At 48.4% G+C, this 14237-nt stretch overlaps 4 protein-coding genes across 4 annotated transcripts; 1 reads left to right on the forward strand and 3 right to left on the reverse strand.

Moving 5' to 3' along the window:
- Positions 1–139: 139 nt before the first annotated feature.
- Positions 140–1460, reverse strand: J7337_012943 (uncharacterized protein; the record flags this gene model as incomplete). The annotated part of the gene is made up of 3 exons (XM_044830440.1): positions 140–900; positions 954–1129; positions 1177–1460. The coding sequence occupies 3 exons, from the start codon at positions 1458–1460 to the stop codon at positions 140–142; spliced, it is 1221 nt and encodes a 406-aa protein (XP_044675356.1).
- Positions 1461–1859: 399 nt separating this feature from the next.
- On the forward strand, positions 1860–3090 carry J7337_012944 (uncharacterized protein; the record flags this gene model as incomplete). The annotated part of the gene is made up of 2 exons (XM_044830441.1): positions 1860–2176; positions 2232–3090. The coding sequence occupies 2 exons, from the start codon at positions 1860–1862 to the stop codon at positions 3088–3090; spliced, it is 1176 nt and encodes a 391-aa protein (XP_044675357.1).
- A 4615-nt stretch (positions 3091–7705) lies between these two features.
- Positions 7706–9578, reverse strand: J7337_012945 (uncharacterized protein; the record flags this gene model as incomplete). Its single annotated transcript, XM_044830442.1, has 2 exons — positions 7706–7735; positions 7758–9578. 2 exons carry the CDS (start codon positions 9576–9578, stop codon positions 7706–7708), a joined length of 1851 nt encoding a protein of 616 aa, XP_044675358.1.
- Positions 9579–11546: 1968 nt separating this feature from the next.
- On the reverse strand, positions 11547–14002 carry J7337_012946 (uncharacterized protein; the record flags this gene model as incomplete). Its single annotated transcript, XM_044830443.1, has 4 exons — positions 11547–11744; positions 11797–13058; positions 13109–13175; positions 13223–14002. 4 exons carry the CDS (start codon positions 14000–14002, stop codon positions 11547–11549), a joined length of 2307 nt encoding a protein of 768 aa, XP_044675359.1.
- Between the last annotated feature and the right edge of the window lie 235 nt (positions 14003–14237).

The following is a 14237-nucleotide window of genomic DNA, read 5'->3' on the forward strand; positions in this document are numbered from 1 at the left end:
ATCAGAAAACATGTCTTATCGTTATGTATCTTCACTTAGCTATGTACATAAAACCCATATCGCTAACTTCTCCCCACTACATCTGAGCCACGACGTATCCATGTATACCGTTTTAACAGCTCTACATTCTTTACGCTCTTCAGTAGTGAGTTGGCTTGAAGCCTCCCTTGGGGAAAGGCACAATATTCTCCACAGCTGTATGCTTCACCTTACCCATCGAGATAGAGAACTTCTCCTGGTCAAAGATGGTGTACACATTGCGCAGGAAAGGATCACCAAAGATAGACACTGCGTCCCCGCGAGAAGCGGAAAATACTCCACAAGTGCCATCAGTGAACTTGGTCACCACGCCATAGAGCGGAACCTTGATCGTGCCGTGAACACCAAACTCAACAGCGATGTATCCGTCATTGCGCTTAGAGTCCGCGTACTTGCAGTCAACCACAAAGTATTGCTGGCCAAAAGGCTGTGTCTTGGCACCAAAAGCGCGGAGGACAGGAGCCAGGGTCTTGTCGGTGAGGTACCAGCTCGCAACACCAGTGTCCAGCAATACGGGAACACCGACTTTCTTCTTGCCGTATGTTTCCTTGGTGCGTTTGTTGCCCTTGGTGAGAAAGACCTCGATAGAGGTGACATTGACCACATTGGTCTGGCCACCGGTAAGGGCGTTGCTGAAAGGGTCGACCATAGGCACGGTGATGAGATCACCGTCAATCTTGGCCTTGTCGTAAGCTCCACCGAGGAGCATCCTGGCGTTGGCGGCCTTCTTGTCATCGGGGCCGAGGTAGAGACTCGATGCAAGGTAGTTGATCTTGGAGGCGTTCTTCAGCTCTGGCAGGAAGTATGAGGAGAACCTGTCAGTGCACTTGGGGCCAGCAAACCCGCACTCTAGCGATAGACCTGTTGCATCGCCGTCAGTTCAGCATCTTCATTATGGGATTGCTTTTTCTTACCGAGGATCGTGCTGATGTTGCCACTGAGCTTGTCGGGGAAACTGTAATCGGAAGTCATGCCAAAGTACATGTTCTTGGTTGAAACACCGCCGATGACAATAGTGTCCTCCAAATAATCGCCTCGACCGACGTAGCCCAAGGCATCAGCGAATCCATCACCTGCATAGCGAGATGTTCTACGATGATGATTAGCGATAGGAATTAGAGGTATTAAGGAACATACTTGGATGTTTTGTTGTTGAAAGTGCCAAACGTCTTGCAATTGTTTCCCTGCTTTTTGCAGACCTCATTACGAGGGTCGAGGAAGGAATATCGCGGGCTGCCAGTGTCGATCTTGAGATACTCTGTCTGCGGCGGTGTCCCAACCTGCAGCTTGGCATAGTACGCCGTCAAGCCTGCATCGCGAGACAACGGGACGGAGATAACACCAGCAGGAACCTTGCCCGCAGCAGCGATGCTAGGGAACGCGACAGCAGCAGCGATGGTGGCCAAAGTGAAGAGAGCCATGGTTGTAGATGTCGTTGATGTGCACCCAAGGTGCCTGATGCCTATGAGACTATATATAAACGGACTAACCCGCCCACTATACGGTGAAGCCCCTGTCCAGATGAAGTCATGAGGCCAAAACCCGTTCGTCGATACGAGACTCTTAGTGGATCAAATTCCTGATCTGCCGAGCCCACTGTGACGCTATTGGTGGCGAGCCTGTTTGCTAGCCGGTTTTGGGAAATTAACTCGTATGCGGAGCCCGGCAATTCATCCAAGTTCGCCGGAAAATCAAGGCGCGAACTCTCTATGCAACATTGGAACGAACGGGAACGAGGCCGTGCTCTTGGCCATAAAACGGGCATGAAAGAAGGCTATTTTTACGATACTTTCTGGTCTACCTACACGAACGTTCTCATCATGTCTCTCAAGCTCCTGCAACTGATTGCAGCATTGGCTGCTTCTGCCCATGGCCTTGCTGTGCCTGATAGCCAGGGCGCGGCTTTCAGCCTCGATGCTTTGCCGTCAACGGCAGAGGAATTTGATCCCATGGCTGAGCGCCAGAGGCTTGAGGCCAAGTTCCCTACGGCGCATGGCAGCAACATCAAAGCGCGCACCACGAAGCAGTCGGGCTCCGTGAAAGTGAAGCCTATCGCTGGGGGCCAGTCATTCTTCACCCCTACTGTCATTGGAAACCAGACGTTCAAGATGCTTTACGACACTGGTTCCGCTGATTTGTGAGTCTTCTCCTGCTTCAGCATCTTTGATCAAGACTGACACCTCAACCAACAGATGGGTGTATTCCAACGATTCTTCCCCCTTCCAGCGTGAGGATCACCCAGGCTATGTCCCAACTTCATCTGCAACCCTTCTCAAGGGCTACAACTTCACCCTCAAGTACGCTTTTGGCGATACAATCAGCGGCGAAGTCTTCACCGACACCGTCAAGGCGGGACCCGTCGTAGCCAAAAAGCAGGCCGTCGAAGCCGCCCTCATCATCCAGCCCGAAGTCGCCTACGACGGCATCATGGGTCTCGCATTCAGCACCATCAACCAGGTCACGCCCAAGAAGCAAAAGACCTTTTTCGAAACTCTCCTCCCTACTCTGAAGAAGAAGGTCTTTGCTGCGAATCTCAGGGTTGATGGTAAGCCTGCAACATGGGACTTTGGATACATCGATAGCACCAAGTTCAAGGGCAAGGTCTCCTATACCCCCGTTGTCAGCACGAAGTACTGGTCCATGAACGTAAGCTCCTATGCTGTAGGCAAGAGTTCATTCAACAGCAAGAAGAAGGTTGGCGAGGTCATCGTCGACTCGGGCACGTACCTAATCTACTTGCCGGAAGCTGTGGTGAACGACTACTACAGCCATATCAAGGGGTACAAGCTCACAGAGGGAGGCTCTCGCACGTACCCGTGCAATGCCACTGTTCCCGACTTCCATCTCAAGATCGACAGCACAACGCTCACTATCCCGGGACGAGATGTCAACTATACTGTATATGATCCCACTACGCGTCTCTGCACCGGAGCCATCACGACTCAGCTCAACAATAAATACTCCGTGTTGGGAAATTTGTTCATGAAGAACTACTATGTAATTCATAGCCAGGAGGATGCTACCCCCAAACTTGGATTTGCGTCGCTTTGATCAACTTATTGTGATCCACGAGGAAGAGGTTGCCCTATCGGTCACATTTTGTTCGTCACTACTTGTTGCTTAGATATCTCACTGATAATAGAAGTCGTTGGCTGAACTCTTAATGTTTGTATTCAAGCAGTTGATAGTCTTATTAAATAGAGCGTGTTACGTTGAGTGGATAGACCTGGTTCCTGATACTTATTCATGCCCCTCACACATCTCATATACTGAGATAGAATATCATTGGGCGTCGGGCTAAAGTCCTCAAGTTTACGAAGTTAGGAGCGATTGAGGCAATATAACCTCTGTAGTGTCGAAATCGTCCCCCTCGCTTTGGATTCCCCTGCCTACCCGTTGGCAGTCGGTCTATTAGAGGCCCCTGCCAACTTCAGCGCCTTCACTACTGCAATAAGCTAGTGTTGATTTACACCTCTAAACAACAACCGCATAGAGTAAAAGATGAATTTTGGTATCAAGTCCCTTGTATCTATATACTACCTCAACTAGTCTGTTTCACTCCTCCAGCCAAATGACTACTTCATCAATGTTGACATCATTTTCACACCCCGGATTCGCAATCTTCGGCCGCATCTACACTAGAGTCGGAACTACCATATTTGGGTTCTGCTAATACCACCCCAGCGGCAAGCAGCCCACGCCTATAATCATCCCCTAAAGGGACATCCATCTCTTTCACCACTTCCTCCATTCTTTCAGTGTAATGTCCTCGTAGGAAATCTGCCACTGACTCGTTTCGGCTGTCAAACTCTCTTGCCAACTGTTCGTCGAGATTGCCGAGCTTCTCCAGTAAAAAGCTGTCTTCATCCAATATTTCCAACCTCTCATCCTCATCTAATACTTTCGGTCTCCATCTTTTGGCAGTAACCCAGCCGCAGGGCCCAACGTGCCTAATACCTAGGAGTTCCATTGTAATTGCGTGGACAGCACATCTGGCCAGATAGGAAGCATCTACATTAGATGCTATTCTCCCAATTAGATCGACTAGAAGGCAAACGTCCCCAATCGTCCCGAAGCTCCGCAGCGCCATCCAAGACTCATAGGCTATATATCCAGAAAACAAGGATGCTAAAGGTCGGTTGAAAGCGCCTGATACGCAAGGACATGGTAGATTGGATCCAATGTCACTGTTACATATTTTGGCGATCAGACTAACAACCTCCGTGTCCAGAATTGGGTAGTAAAACTTTTCACGTAGAAACCGGCCAATTTGTCCTCCCCAATCATGTAATACCGATGTTTGGAAGCCGTTTGTTACGTATTCTAGCTCGAGGTCATGCTTCATCAGCCAATTCAGGTACGTAGCAACTGGTTCCAGTTTGACTATATTGGAAACAGCCACACGTGCTAGGAGTGGCCTAAAGCCACGCTCGTCGGAAGGTCGAATCCTGAACTTACTGGCCAATGAGCAGACTTCTGGAGAGAGGCAGCGTTCAAATAGGCCGCCAAAGGGATGTTTTCGACTAAAGGGCTTGAGGCCACCGCTGATCCGATATCCCTGCTTCCGCCATTCATCAGAGCGCGACTGTAGTTCCTTCCACAGAAAGGATGCAGTAGCATCGGGAACGGAATTAAGCGTGACTCCATACCGCTCTATGACTCTGGAGGGCAATATTGCGAACGAAAGATCTCTCAGTCGTCGTCTCCTATCTTCCAAATGCTTGAATAATAGTTCTCGGCATCTCAATGAACAGCAATCGAGGAACACTCCGTTGAAATTATGGCCGGGGAGGCAACAGTCGGCCTCTAGTAATTGTTGGACAGGAATAGCGCAATCACATTCCGAGCAGAGCGCCCGCCTACCTGCTTGGTTACATAGCCTACCACTAAATAATATCGCAATCTCTAGGGGACTCGCAGAATTTGATTCGTTTTTGTGAAGAAGAGATAGAACCTGACTTTGTTGCAGGAGCAGATCAAGCCCTGCTGGCCAGGTGATGCAAGCGTGTAATATGTTCCGTCCATACATATCTGTTTTCAGAATGTCTGGAGGTTGTTGGTCTCCCATTATGATAGCCTCAAGCTTTTGCCGATCTCGCTGCATAACTATCCGGAAGATTTTAACAAATCCAAATGCTGGATCATTTATTAACTGCTCATGATTCGAAAGCACAGGGAAATCAATAGCTTACATTCAGCGATTTCGGGGTATTTAGCCCAGACTTGAGAATCCTCATCCCTGGAATTGAAGTAATTGAGGTAAGTAAAATTGCTTTTCTTATTGCCCTCGATAGAGAAGTCGAAGGAAGTATCAAGTGTTGTTATGAAGTGGTACCATTGAGGCAGCCATCCTAAGGAGCGAATTGTCCAAATGTCTTCCAAAATTGTTCTGATATGTGTAAGTTAAGCTAAGTGGAATGAGTTCGGAAGTTCATACTCTTGGTAGAAACTAGAAGCAGTGAGTGATTGGGACCCCAAGGTCAAACATGCATAAAAGAAACGAGCGGGTCACTTCAAATAAGTCCTCAAAACTTAATAGGTCTGGTACAACGTTAAATAAAACTCCTTCGCGATGCAACTCAAGATTATGTTAATATAAAAGCCCTTCATGTGTTTCCATACACTGATTGGGACTTACTTTCATAAATTTATGGGCGATATTTCTCCCATCCTCATCTACGTCAAATGGTGACGCAGACCTTGAGGTGTAGATTGTTCTTAACCTCTTGAGTAACATCGAGATATTTTCTCGTAGCCAGACGATCGGACGGTGCCCTATGATAAAAGGAGCCCAATTCGTGCTGACATGGAAATCAGTAATCTGCATCGCAGTAGAAACAACAAAACGATGACTCTTTTACCTCAGACCCTCGTACGCATATCCGAGTTCAGTAATGGCTTCAAAGGCTGGGCTTGATTTGACAACATAGCATGCCTGGATCCCGAAGGAAAGGCCATATGCCCCAGCTGGATAGTCTCGAGTGAGTGACAAGGACAAACTTCGAGAAAGCCAATATCGGAAACCAAGATAGCTCCACGTAGTTTTTAAAGTCTGCAGCGATTGGCTCAAGAACATGCAACCAGGGCGATGGCACTTCCGTTTGTGCTCCTCTCTCTCGATTACCCATTTCCCCCATGATCTATTGATATAGGATGATTTTCGATGGATATAGGTCGGACGAGGGTCGGAGAAGGTACATTTCGGGTCAGTCAGTTCATTTATAAGGCTTGCTTCCCTCTGGGAATTTTGCACATATCGCGGTTCCATGGAAACGCCAGAAACATGACTCCCAGCAGGGCCAGCAATCAGGCAGCGCTCTTGGATATGACGAGATGTCATTACTAGTTCCATTTGAGTGCGTTGAACAGTGGGACTAATCGTGTCGAGTCGTCTGGCAATGGTGCGTAGCATGTTATGCGTGATGCTATCGTTAGCATTGGTGTAATTCTTCAAAACTCGCAAGTCTTCACTAATGCCAATATTGACGTCACTGTGATTGATTAGAAAGATGAAAACTGTTCTTCTAGTCAAGCTCACAGGTTGAAACTTTGCACGAAACTGCTCAGAATCGCATTGGCCTTGGAAAGCTGATCTTGAAGTTGAACCAATCTCTTCTGATCAAATGGATACTTCGCCATCATCAATTGCTTCCTCATCTTCCCTTTCATGTCGGTCAAACCCTCATCCCTCGTAAGGTTCAGCATCAGTTGCTGCAGGGCGACGAGTTCATGCTCGCAATTAGCAAGGCCTTGGTTGACTCCATTCGCGGACAAGGCGTGGCGATGGCCAAGTTTCAATGTGCTCGACTGGATGATGAAGAGATTTGACTGCAAAAGGGTAAGACTTCGGCTGGCTGACTCGATGTCTTGGTGTCGGCTTTTAACGCTACTGAGATAATTGTGCAAGCCACCACAGAGAGTTAGGCCAAGAGATACAAGGCCAGCGACGCCACTGGCGATGGATAACGGGTCGGCCATGTCGAGTTTGAAAATTTTGTAGGAGGAAGAAAGAATCAGGCAAAACGAAGCCGTGAAGATGAGTGTTGGGTAAGAGTGGCTGGCCGCAAGGCAGACAAGGCAGACAAACATGCAGATCAGGCGAACCAGAATGCGCCAACGCATCAGCCTCACTGCAGGCCAGGCTGGAATTCCGAGCGTGGAACAATACTAATTGCTGCTATGCATATCGAATATGCTGCGTTGTAAACCGGTTTACATGTTAATTAGTCTTTAATGCATAAGCTGTATTTCTAGTAGGTTTGTCACTATTGATGTAGCAACTGAGACAGATCTTGATAATGCGCTGTCTACGGTAGTGCCCAATACAACATGATACCAATGCTGTTTGATCACCTCAGCACTACTCATGCCAGATGCCCGTGATCCCGAGTCGCCGTAAGTCGACACCATCAAACTTGCATCTGTCAGCCGTGGTATCCATGTCTAAGTTGTGGGCTAGAAGTGTTATTTGCAGTTAAGACTTGTGGCTGTGAGCTTATTCCGGCAGAGAGAACCTAGTCGAGGGACTTGAATACGCCTACTAAGATCGGTGACGTTCGGCTTTGGAAATCTCAGGACGATTCTGTGTCGCTTTCTGATGTGACTGCGTTTGGCAAAATAACTGTAAAGTCCAGTAGGCAAATTTATAAAATAAGAACAGAGCTATTTACACTTCGACAGACATCAAGAGAGCAATCTAAACAGGAATCAATCCGTACTACCGCAGGAATAGTGTCCCTGCCCACATCAGTAAGTGCATAAAAACGAAGGTCGTCTGCGCCATCAACTGCAACAATTCTTGTCTTGTTACGAAGATATTCATTGGGCATTAACGGGGAGGTATAGCCGCAGAATTGATCTGGACTCTCAAGTTCGGCATCCCGGTTAGCATGCTTGCATCGTTCAAACACAAGAGAGCATGCTAGCGCGCTAATAGCCTCAGTAGGGTTACGGATAATATCCACGGACGGCCCTTCTAGGTATACACCCAAGTTGAGAAAACCGTCCTTTGCCTCCACCCTCCATTTCAATCTATAATTAGGAAAAAGGTTAAGAGGCCGAATTACCTCTCTCGAGGACAGCGCTTTGCTGGATGGTGGTGGAGGATTCTGCCGCTCTTTCTCTGACTTGACAACCTCGTACTTTTCGGACTGGAATTGCAGTATGCCGGGCAGCCAGGATAGCCTGAGATACCCTCTCTTCTTCATGCGACGGGTGTCGAAGATGGTAGGATAGGCAGCCTGTCCCTTGAAACATGACATTGCCCAGCGCGACGTAGATACTTCCGTCCCGACGTCGTGCCCTATCAACGTTAAGGCCCAGTCGAGCAGAGCTTCGATTTTGCAAGGCTCTTTAATGTCAGAGCTAATGCTGTAACCGACAGACTGATGTGTAAAGATAGAAAAGACTGTCGTATGGTAATCATCGCGACGACGGTCTCTACCATTCTCAATACGAACAAGTAGGTTATCCGACAAGTGAAATAGGGATAGGGCGAGGGCATCACTGAGGAAAAGGGCTGCATCATAAAGAAATTGATCCTTGAGGCACCCCCCTCTCCAGGCCGATATGTCATGACGCTCGCTGCTTATATCGGCGCACGCCTGGCATAAACAGTCGTTCCTCAGAGACTTAAGATGTAGCTTTACTAGAGGCAGATCGGTTATTCGAACCCCTGCCTCCAGTTTCTCCAGCTCGAAGCTTGTCCCCTCCTTTTCCACGTTCAGCATACGGCAGATCATCTCTGCCACCGAGCTATCACTGCCGAAAGGAACAGTGCGATATTCCTCCACCACCTTCTCATCTCGCTGTCGGGAATTTTTGGTGATAGGTGCTTGGTGGGCCTTGCTGGCAGTGAATCTGCACTGGTTGAGATATTCCTTTGCTGCGTATGGAAGACATTGCTGGAGGGCACGGAAAGCTTGCACTTGATCAAGGTTATATTCCTTCAGCATCCATTGGCCATAGTTCTCGATTGTTGTCATGCCTGCCCAGGGTTTACCGCTGTTCGCAGCGATAAGATTCTCTGGGTCTCCAATGTCATGATAGATCGTTACCAGAAAGTTCTGATCGTCCTCCGTATGCCCAGTGTTGATAATAATATCAACGCTTAAGTCAGGTTGTTCAATTATGGGCGTGCCGTCTTGCAAGTATACCGATGGAGGAGCACCCAGGCACCACCTGGTGAATGCGATTACCCACGGCGAGGAGGACGTCAAATGCACAGCGATCTTTGAGACACTTGAGTCGCCGATACGATGAAGTTGCCGGAAAGCAGAGACTAATTTTTCAGTTGCCTCCACAGAAGGATACGACGAGTCACGCCGGAGAATGTTCCTGCTGGCGTCATCTATATCTGGATGTTTGTATAGATACTTGTGCCAACCTAGAACCGAGTCGGTGAACCTAGAGCGTGATAATCTTGCATCCAGCACTGACAGCAAGTCCCTCAATTGCTTCGTCGTGGGAAGTAAAGACTTGTCTGTAGTAGTGTTTCTCAACATAAGCGAGAGCGCAGTTGCTGACTCGAAGGCACCCATGGTTGTTACGAGTGCTGCTGCGAGGCCAAGAAACTGTATGCCGGATGTCGTTGTGCCCAACTGGGTGGCGCAGTCGTTACGAGAATAACCCACGACACCTTGGAGAAGAAATTGAATTGGGGCTGGTTTATCGGTGGGGAGAACCGAGGTTTCAATTTTACGACATGTCTCATGGCACATGGCAATTGTGCAACCAAACTTTTCACAAGCTAGTAGAGCCAGAGGTTGGATATTATCGCTTGTTGCTGCGTGAATGATGCCACGAGAAACCGAGAGGGCGGAGTTCGCTGTGACATCTAGGCTCCATTGTGGTGAGACAGGCATGTCGGGATCTGCGAAGGAAATTTGAAGGGAAAGGGGGCCAAGAGACAGGTTCTAAAGTAGATGTAGAAATAGAAGGGATTGAACAGTATACGCGCTGGTGTATGGGACGAACTGCTGTTTTATAAAGATGCTTTGAATAACATCTCATAGGCGCTGTAGTTATTTATAGCAGTAGGATAACAATATAAACTATTTTTATCTGCTGACTGCATGACGCGTTGTGTCTAATAAGGCATATATATTATGGAGCAGTGCCAGACATCATGTTAAGCGTAGGGATTAAAAAGTCCTAACTCCAGCTTGGCGTTACTTAAATAGGAACATTGACCCCTCTTCGTTTACCATCACAGCCTGATACATATTGATTGGTTAAAACAAAGCATTGAGTAAGCAATATGCAAATTTATAGCCGCTGTGGCGCTTTTAGCTGCTTAGCTGCAGCCTCAGGTGTGGCCGGACCGCCTGCACATTGTACCAATTAGCAAGCGCCTATCCTGTAACAGTGACAGGATTTTCTGGTCCATGCTATTAAGTAGCGAGTGGACAGTTTAATTGAGCCGGATGTTGTCATAAAAGAGAACACTATGCCCAGACAAGAACCACCACTCTAAAACTCCAACTTTCGCAACATCAAGCCACTGGCCTTCTCTCCATCGCTCCAACAGTAATAAGAGATCCACCGCTACCTCCAGAGATATACACATGGATCTTATTGTTCTTGGGCTTGTAGTGATCCCGTGCGACCTTCATCAGAAGCACGAACAGTAAGCCCTTCGCTATCTGCTCCAAAGCAAAATCTCTCGATCAGATGCAGTTGAGTTCTGTAGTGGATAGACGACTTGGAAGAAGCGACCCTTCCATCCACTTTCGGGGAGGTAGATGTTGAAGTCGACGGTGGTCCCGCCAAAATGTCCAAAACCTCGAAGATGAGGGACTGGTAATGTCTCATAGGTCTCGTTGTCGATTATTGGCCAGGAGTAGAGAGGATCAACACAATCTTCGGTGATTTTCCACACTCAATCGACTTGGATGCAGGGCTCGCCGGTCAGCTTTGGCGTGGCTGGATGCGTGGCTGGCAAAAGGGGTAAGATGCTCTGTGCCGAGTTGAAACAAGGCCTAATAGAGCTGTTAGTTGTCTCCTTATATCTGACTTAGTCGACGAAGTCATACAACGCTTTGAGAATGTTCAAAGATACCATCGTTTATAATGCCGCTTCTGCCGTAAGAGCAACTATGGAGAAGAAAGCAGGTTGAGCGACTTTATCCATCCATTGATCTGATCATCTCAAGTCTCTTATACATGGTTGACTCGGATAGCTTGGACTAGACGACCCTACCAAGACACGCGAGGAAGCACCTTAGTTGACCCTAGCGTTGGTGTACTCGTCGTGTTTGACCGAAAATTATGTGATTGGGTAATGTTCAAAAGCCAAGCGGCGAGACAACATCTGACCCCCATGCTTATGCGCCAGAAGGGATTAGTTCTAGAGTCTATTAAGCCCGTGGGGGATTCACCTCGGTCTTCTTGTCACTTCGTCTAGAGGCTCAAAGTGTTGTTATGTTTACCAACGCAAATGATCCTGCCACTAACTATGAAATAACAATACAAACACCCAAGCACATAGTCCATCTTCAAGCAACGCCTTAATTCCAAGACGAGGGCCCGAACGTCTCATTGGTGCCCAGCTTCCTCCAGGGAGTACCCATACCATCCGCTGTCGTTCCCTGAACATTATTTCCCCACCAGCTAAGACTAACGCCCGGAAACACGAGGGCGAAGAAAATCACGATGGCAGAAATGGCAAGACCAGAGTCCAGCGCCGCGGACAGAACATAGTTGTACTGTATCATGTTAGCTATGCTGATCGTTGACAGAAGTTTATGGCAGACTGACCTTGGCCCACCAATGTGGGTACTTTCCACGAATCCACTTGTTGAAAATGAACGAGACTGCAAACGCAGAACTGTAGTTGATACCAGTAGCGGGAGGCACATTTCCAGTGCCAGCGAAGAAGAGAGGCCAGTGAAGGTTGCGTAGCAATTTGCTGTTGGGGTACTTCTTTTTGAGGAGAAAAGTTACTACTGGCAAAAGTGCTCCAAGCCAGAACAGGTGTAACAATCCAGAGTAGATTTTACCCACGCTGTACAGACGGGCGGGACCGACGGCTCCCCACACGATGCTCGATGAGAAGTTGACGCGACCTTGAGGACAAGTGTACTTGTTGGGTTGGTCGCTCTCGCAAATGTCCTTGACGTGGTGCAGCATCCACAGCACAACGGCGTTCTGGGTCAGAGATCCAACGATACAGGCGGTCAACTGTGCGACAAAGAGGGTTCGACGAGGAATCTTCATGTACAACCCGAGTTTCATGTCCGAGGCAAAGATCATCGCTTGGCTGAGCCCAGTGTATGCGTAGAACTTGAAGATGAGCATGACAACAGGCTTTCCGGGAATGGCATATCCTGAAATGATCTCGCCGAGGACTGTAAGGACGTTGCTGTTGAGATTTGCGACGGCGTAAACACTCCCTGTGGGGATGAGATAAAAGGCAGCGAGACCGAAAGCGAGGAAGACACCCCAAACGGGCATTTGAGTGTCGTACACTTCTTGTACCATGATGGTGAGACCAAGCACGATAGCGGTCAATGCGGCGTACCACCACCATGGAGCATCAGGGTATCTCTCAATCAACCGAGCATGAATATCTTTCTTCCGCTGCGGGTTGAAGGCGCCGACGATCTGCTTCCAGTAATTCAGGAAGATATACGTCGGGACACAAGTCATCGTCGCGAAAGAAATGCCGTAACTCAAAGCGAAAGTGACGGGCATAAAGATAGGACTGTAGTCCTTGTAATCTTGTGGTGAGAAGTTTCCATGACGATCAACGACGCGCGAGGCGTTGAAGACACTGCCAGTGTTATCGTAGATGTCACCTCCAGAAAATGGTAGGTACGCTGTGTACCAAGTGTTTGTGTAGTACAGAATTGGTGTGACGAAGGCGAAGAGGATGACCCAGCCAGCGAAGACGTTGGCTTGTGCCCAGAAGGGGACGACGAGGGGAGAGCCATTGTAGGCGATTTGGGACCAGTCAAATGTGGTGGGGAGATAGGCTAGGCCGGTTGACATGCCGAAGAGGTTGTTAACGATGATGTTGTCTATCAGAAGTCAGTCAACAAGGGGAGAGTTGGTTTAGCAGTTGACTTACTTGGCGCAGCCCAGCAGATGAAGGCAAAGGTACTCAGTCCAGTGAAGAGAAACCCAGGCAGCCAGTACTAAAATATTATCAGCGTCAGGACCAGACGAGGAGTAGATTACTTACCCATAGCCAACCGCCCGCAAAGACATAAACGAAGAACCGATACCTCGATATCCTCCAGCCATCAGCCTTTGGATTCGCCCTCCCATGCAACGTCTGAAACAGCGCCGCATTAGCCAGCGTCGACGGCCAAACCATATGCGGCGGCTCAACGATAAACCTATACGCCATACCCGCCATTCCAAGCCCAAAAAGCTGCATCGTAAGCGCGAGTAAAAACTGATACCCAACTGGAGTCTTTAACCCCAAGAACGCAGGTGCAACTTGTGCTTGGATGATATCCGTTGCCCAAGATGGCCCGAAAGAGAGGTTTGACATGATTGTGATGAGGGCATGTTCTTTTATGTTGAAGTGATGATCGGGGTTGAGTGCAATTTCTTTCCCGAGGAGTGTGATTTTCATGATGGGGAGGGTGTGTGCAAGGGCTCGTCCGGCTGGGTAGGCGACTAATTGCGCGACGAGCGACGAGATGGTGATACTGGGATATCTCATTGAGAAAAACTGGTTGATTCCAGTGCCGAGGATAGTGAACAGAAGGCCTAGCGTCCACGCACGGAGCGTGTTGACTGGCATAGAAGGATCATCGACATTGGGAACATTGGCTCTGACTTCAGGCTGGGGAGAATTGTCCGAGTCAATGTCGTAGTGCTCATCTATACCGCTGATGGCAAAAGCAGTAGCTTTATCAGGATTGTCGATGATTTCTTCTGACGTGCCTTCAATGGTGCCATCTTCTTGCCTTGAAGGCCCAAGATTATCCGCGTATTCCACTTTGGGTGCCATGATGGCGGTCTCAGTCACAAACAAATGCCCAACGAATGAACTGACACGAGAATGAGGGATGCATTTCTTTCTTGGCGCGAAACCCTTGGCATTTTATAACTTTGTCTTATCGCGAGTAATGTCACATTCGATGCTACTCCCCTCCCCGGATTTCGGCAAATGTTAGTTTATCAAGCCCCTCATGCAAGAAGAAGGTCCAAGCGATGATATCATTTGATCTAAGTTCTGATTGGCC

Source organism: Fusarium musae, chromosome 10, assembly GCF_019915245.1.
Source record: "Fusarium musae strain F31 chromosome 10, whole genome shotgun sequence".
NCBI classification, from domain to species: domain Eukaryota; kingdom Fungi; phylum Ascomycota; class Sordariomycetes; order Hypocreales; family Nectriaceae; genus Fusarium; species Fusarium musae.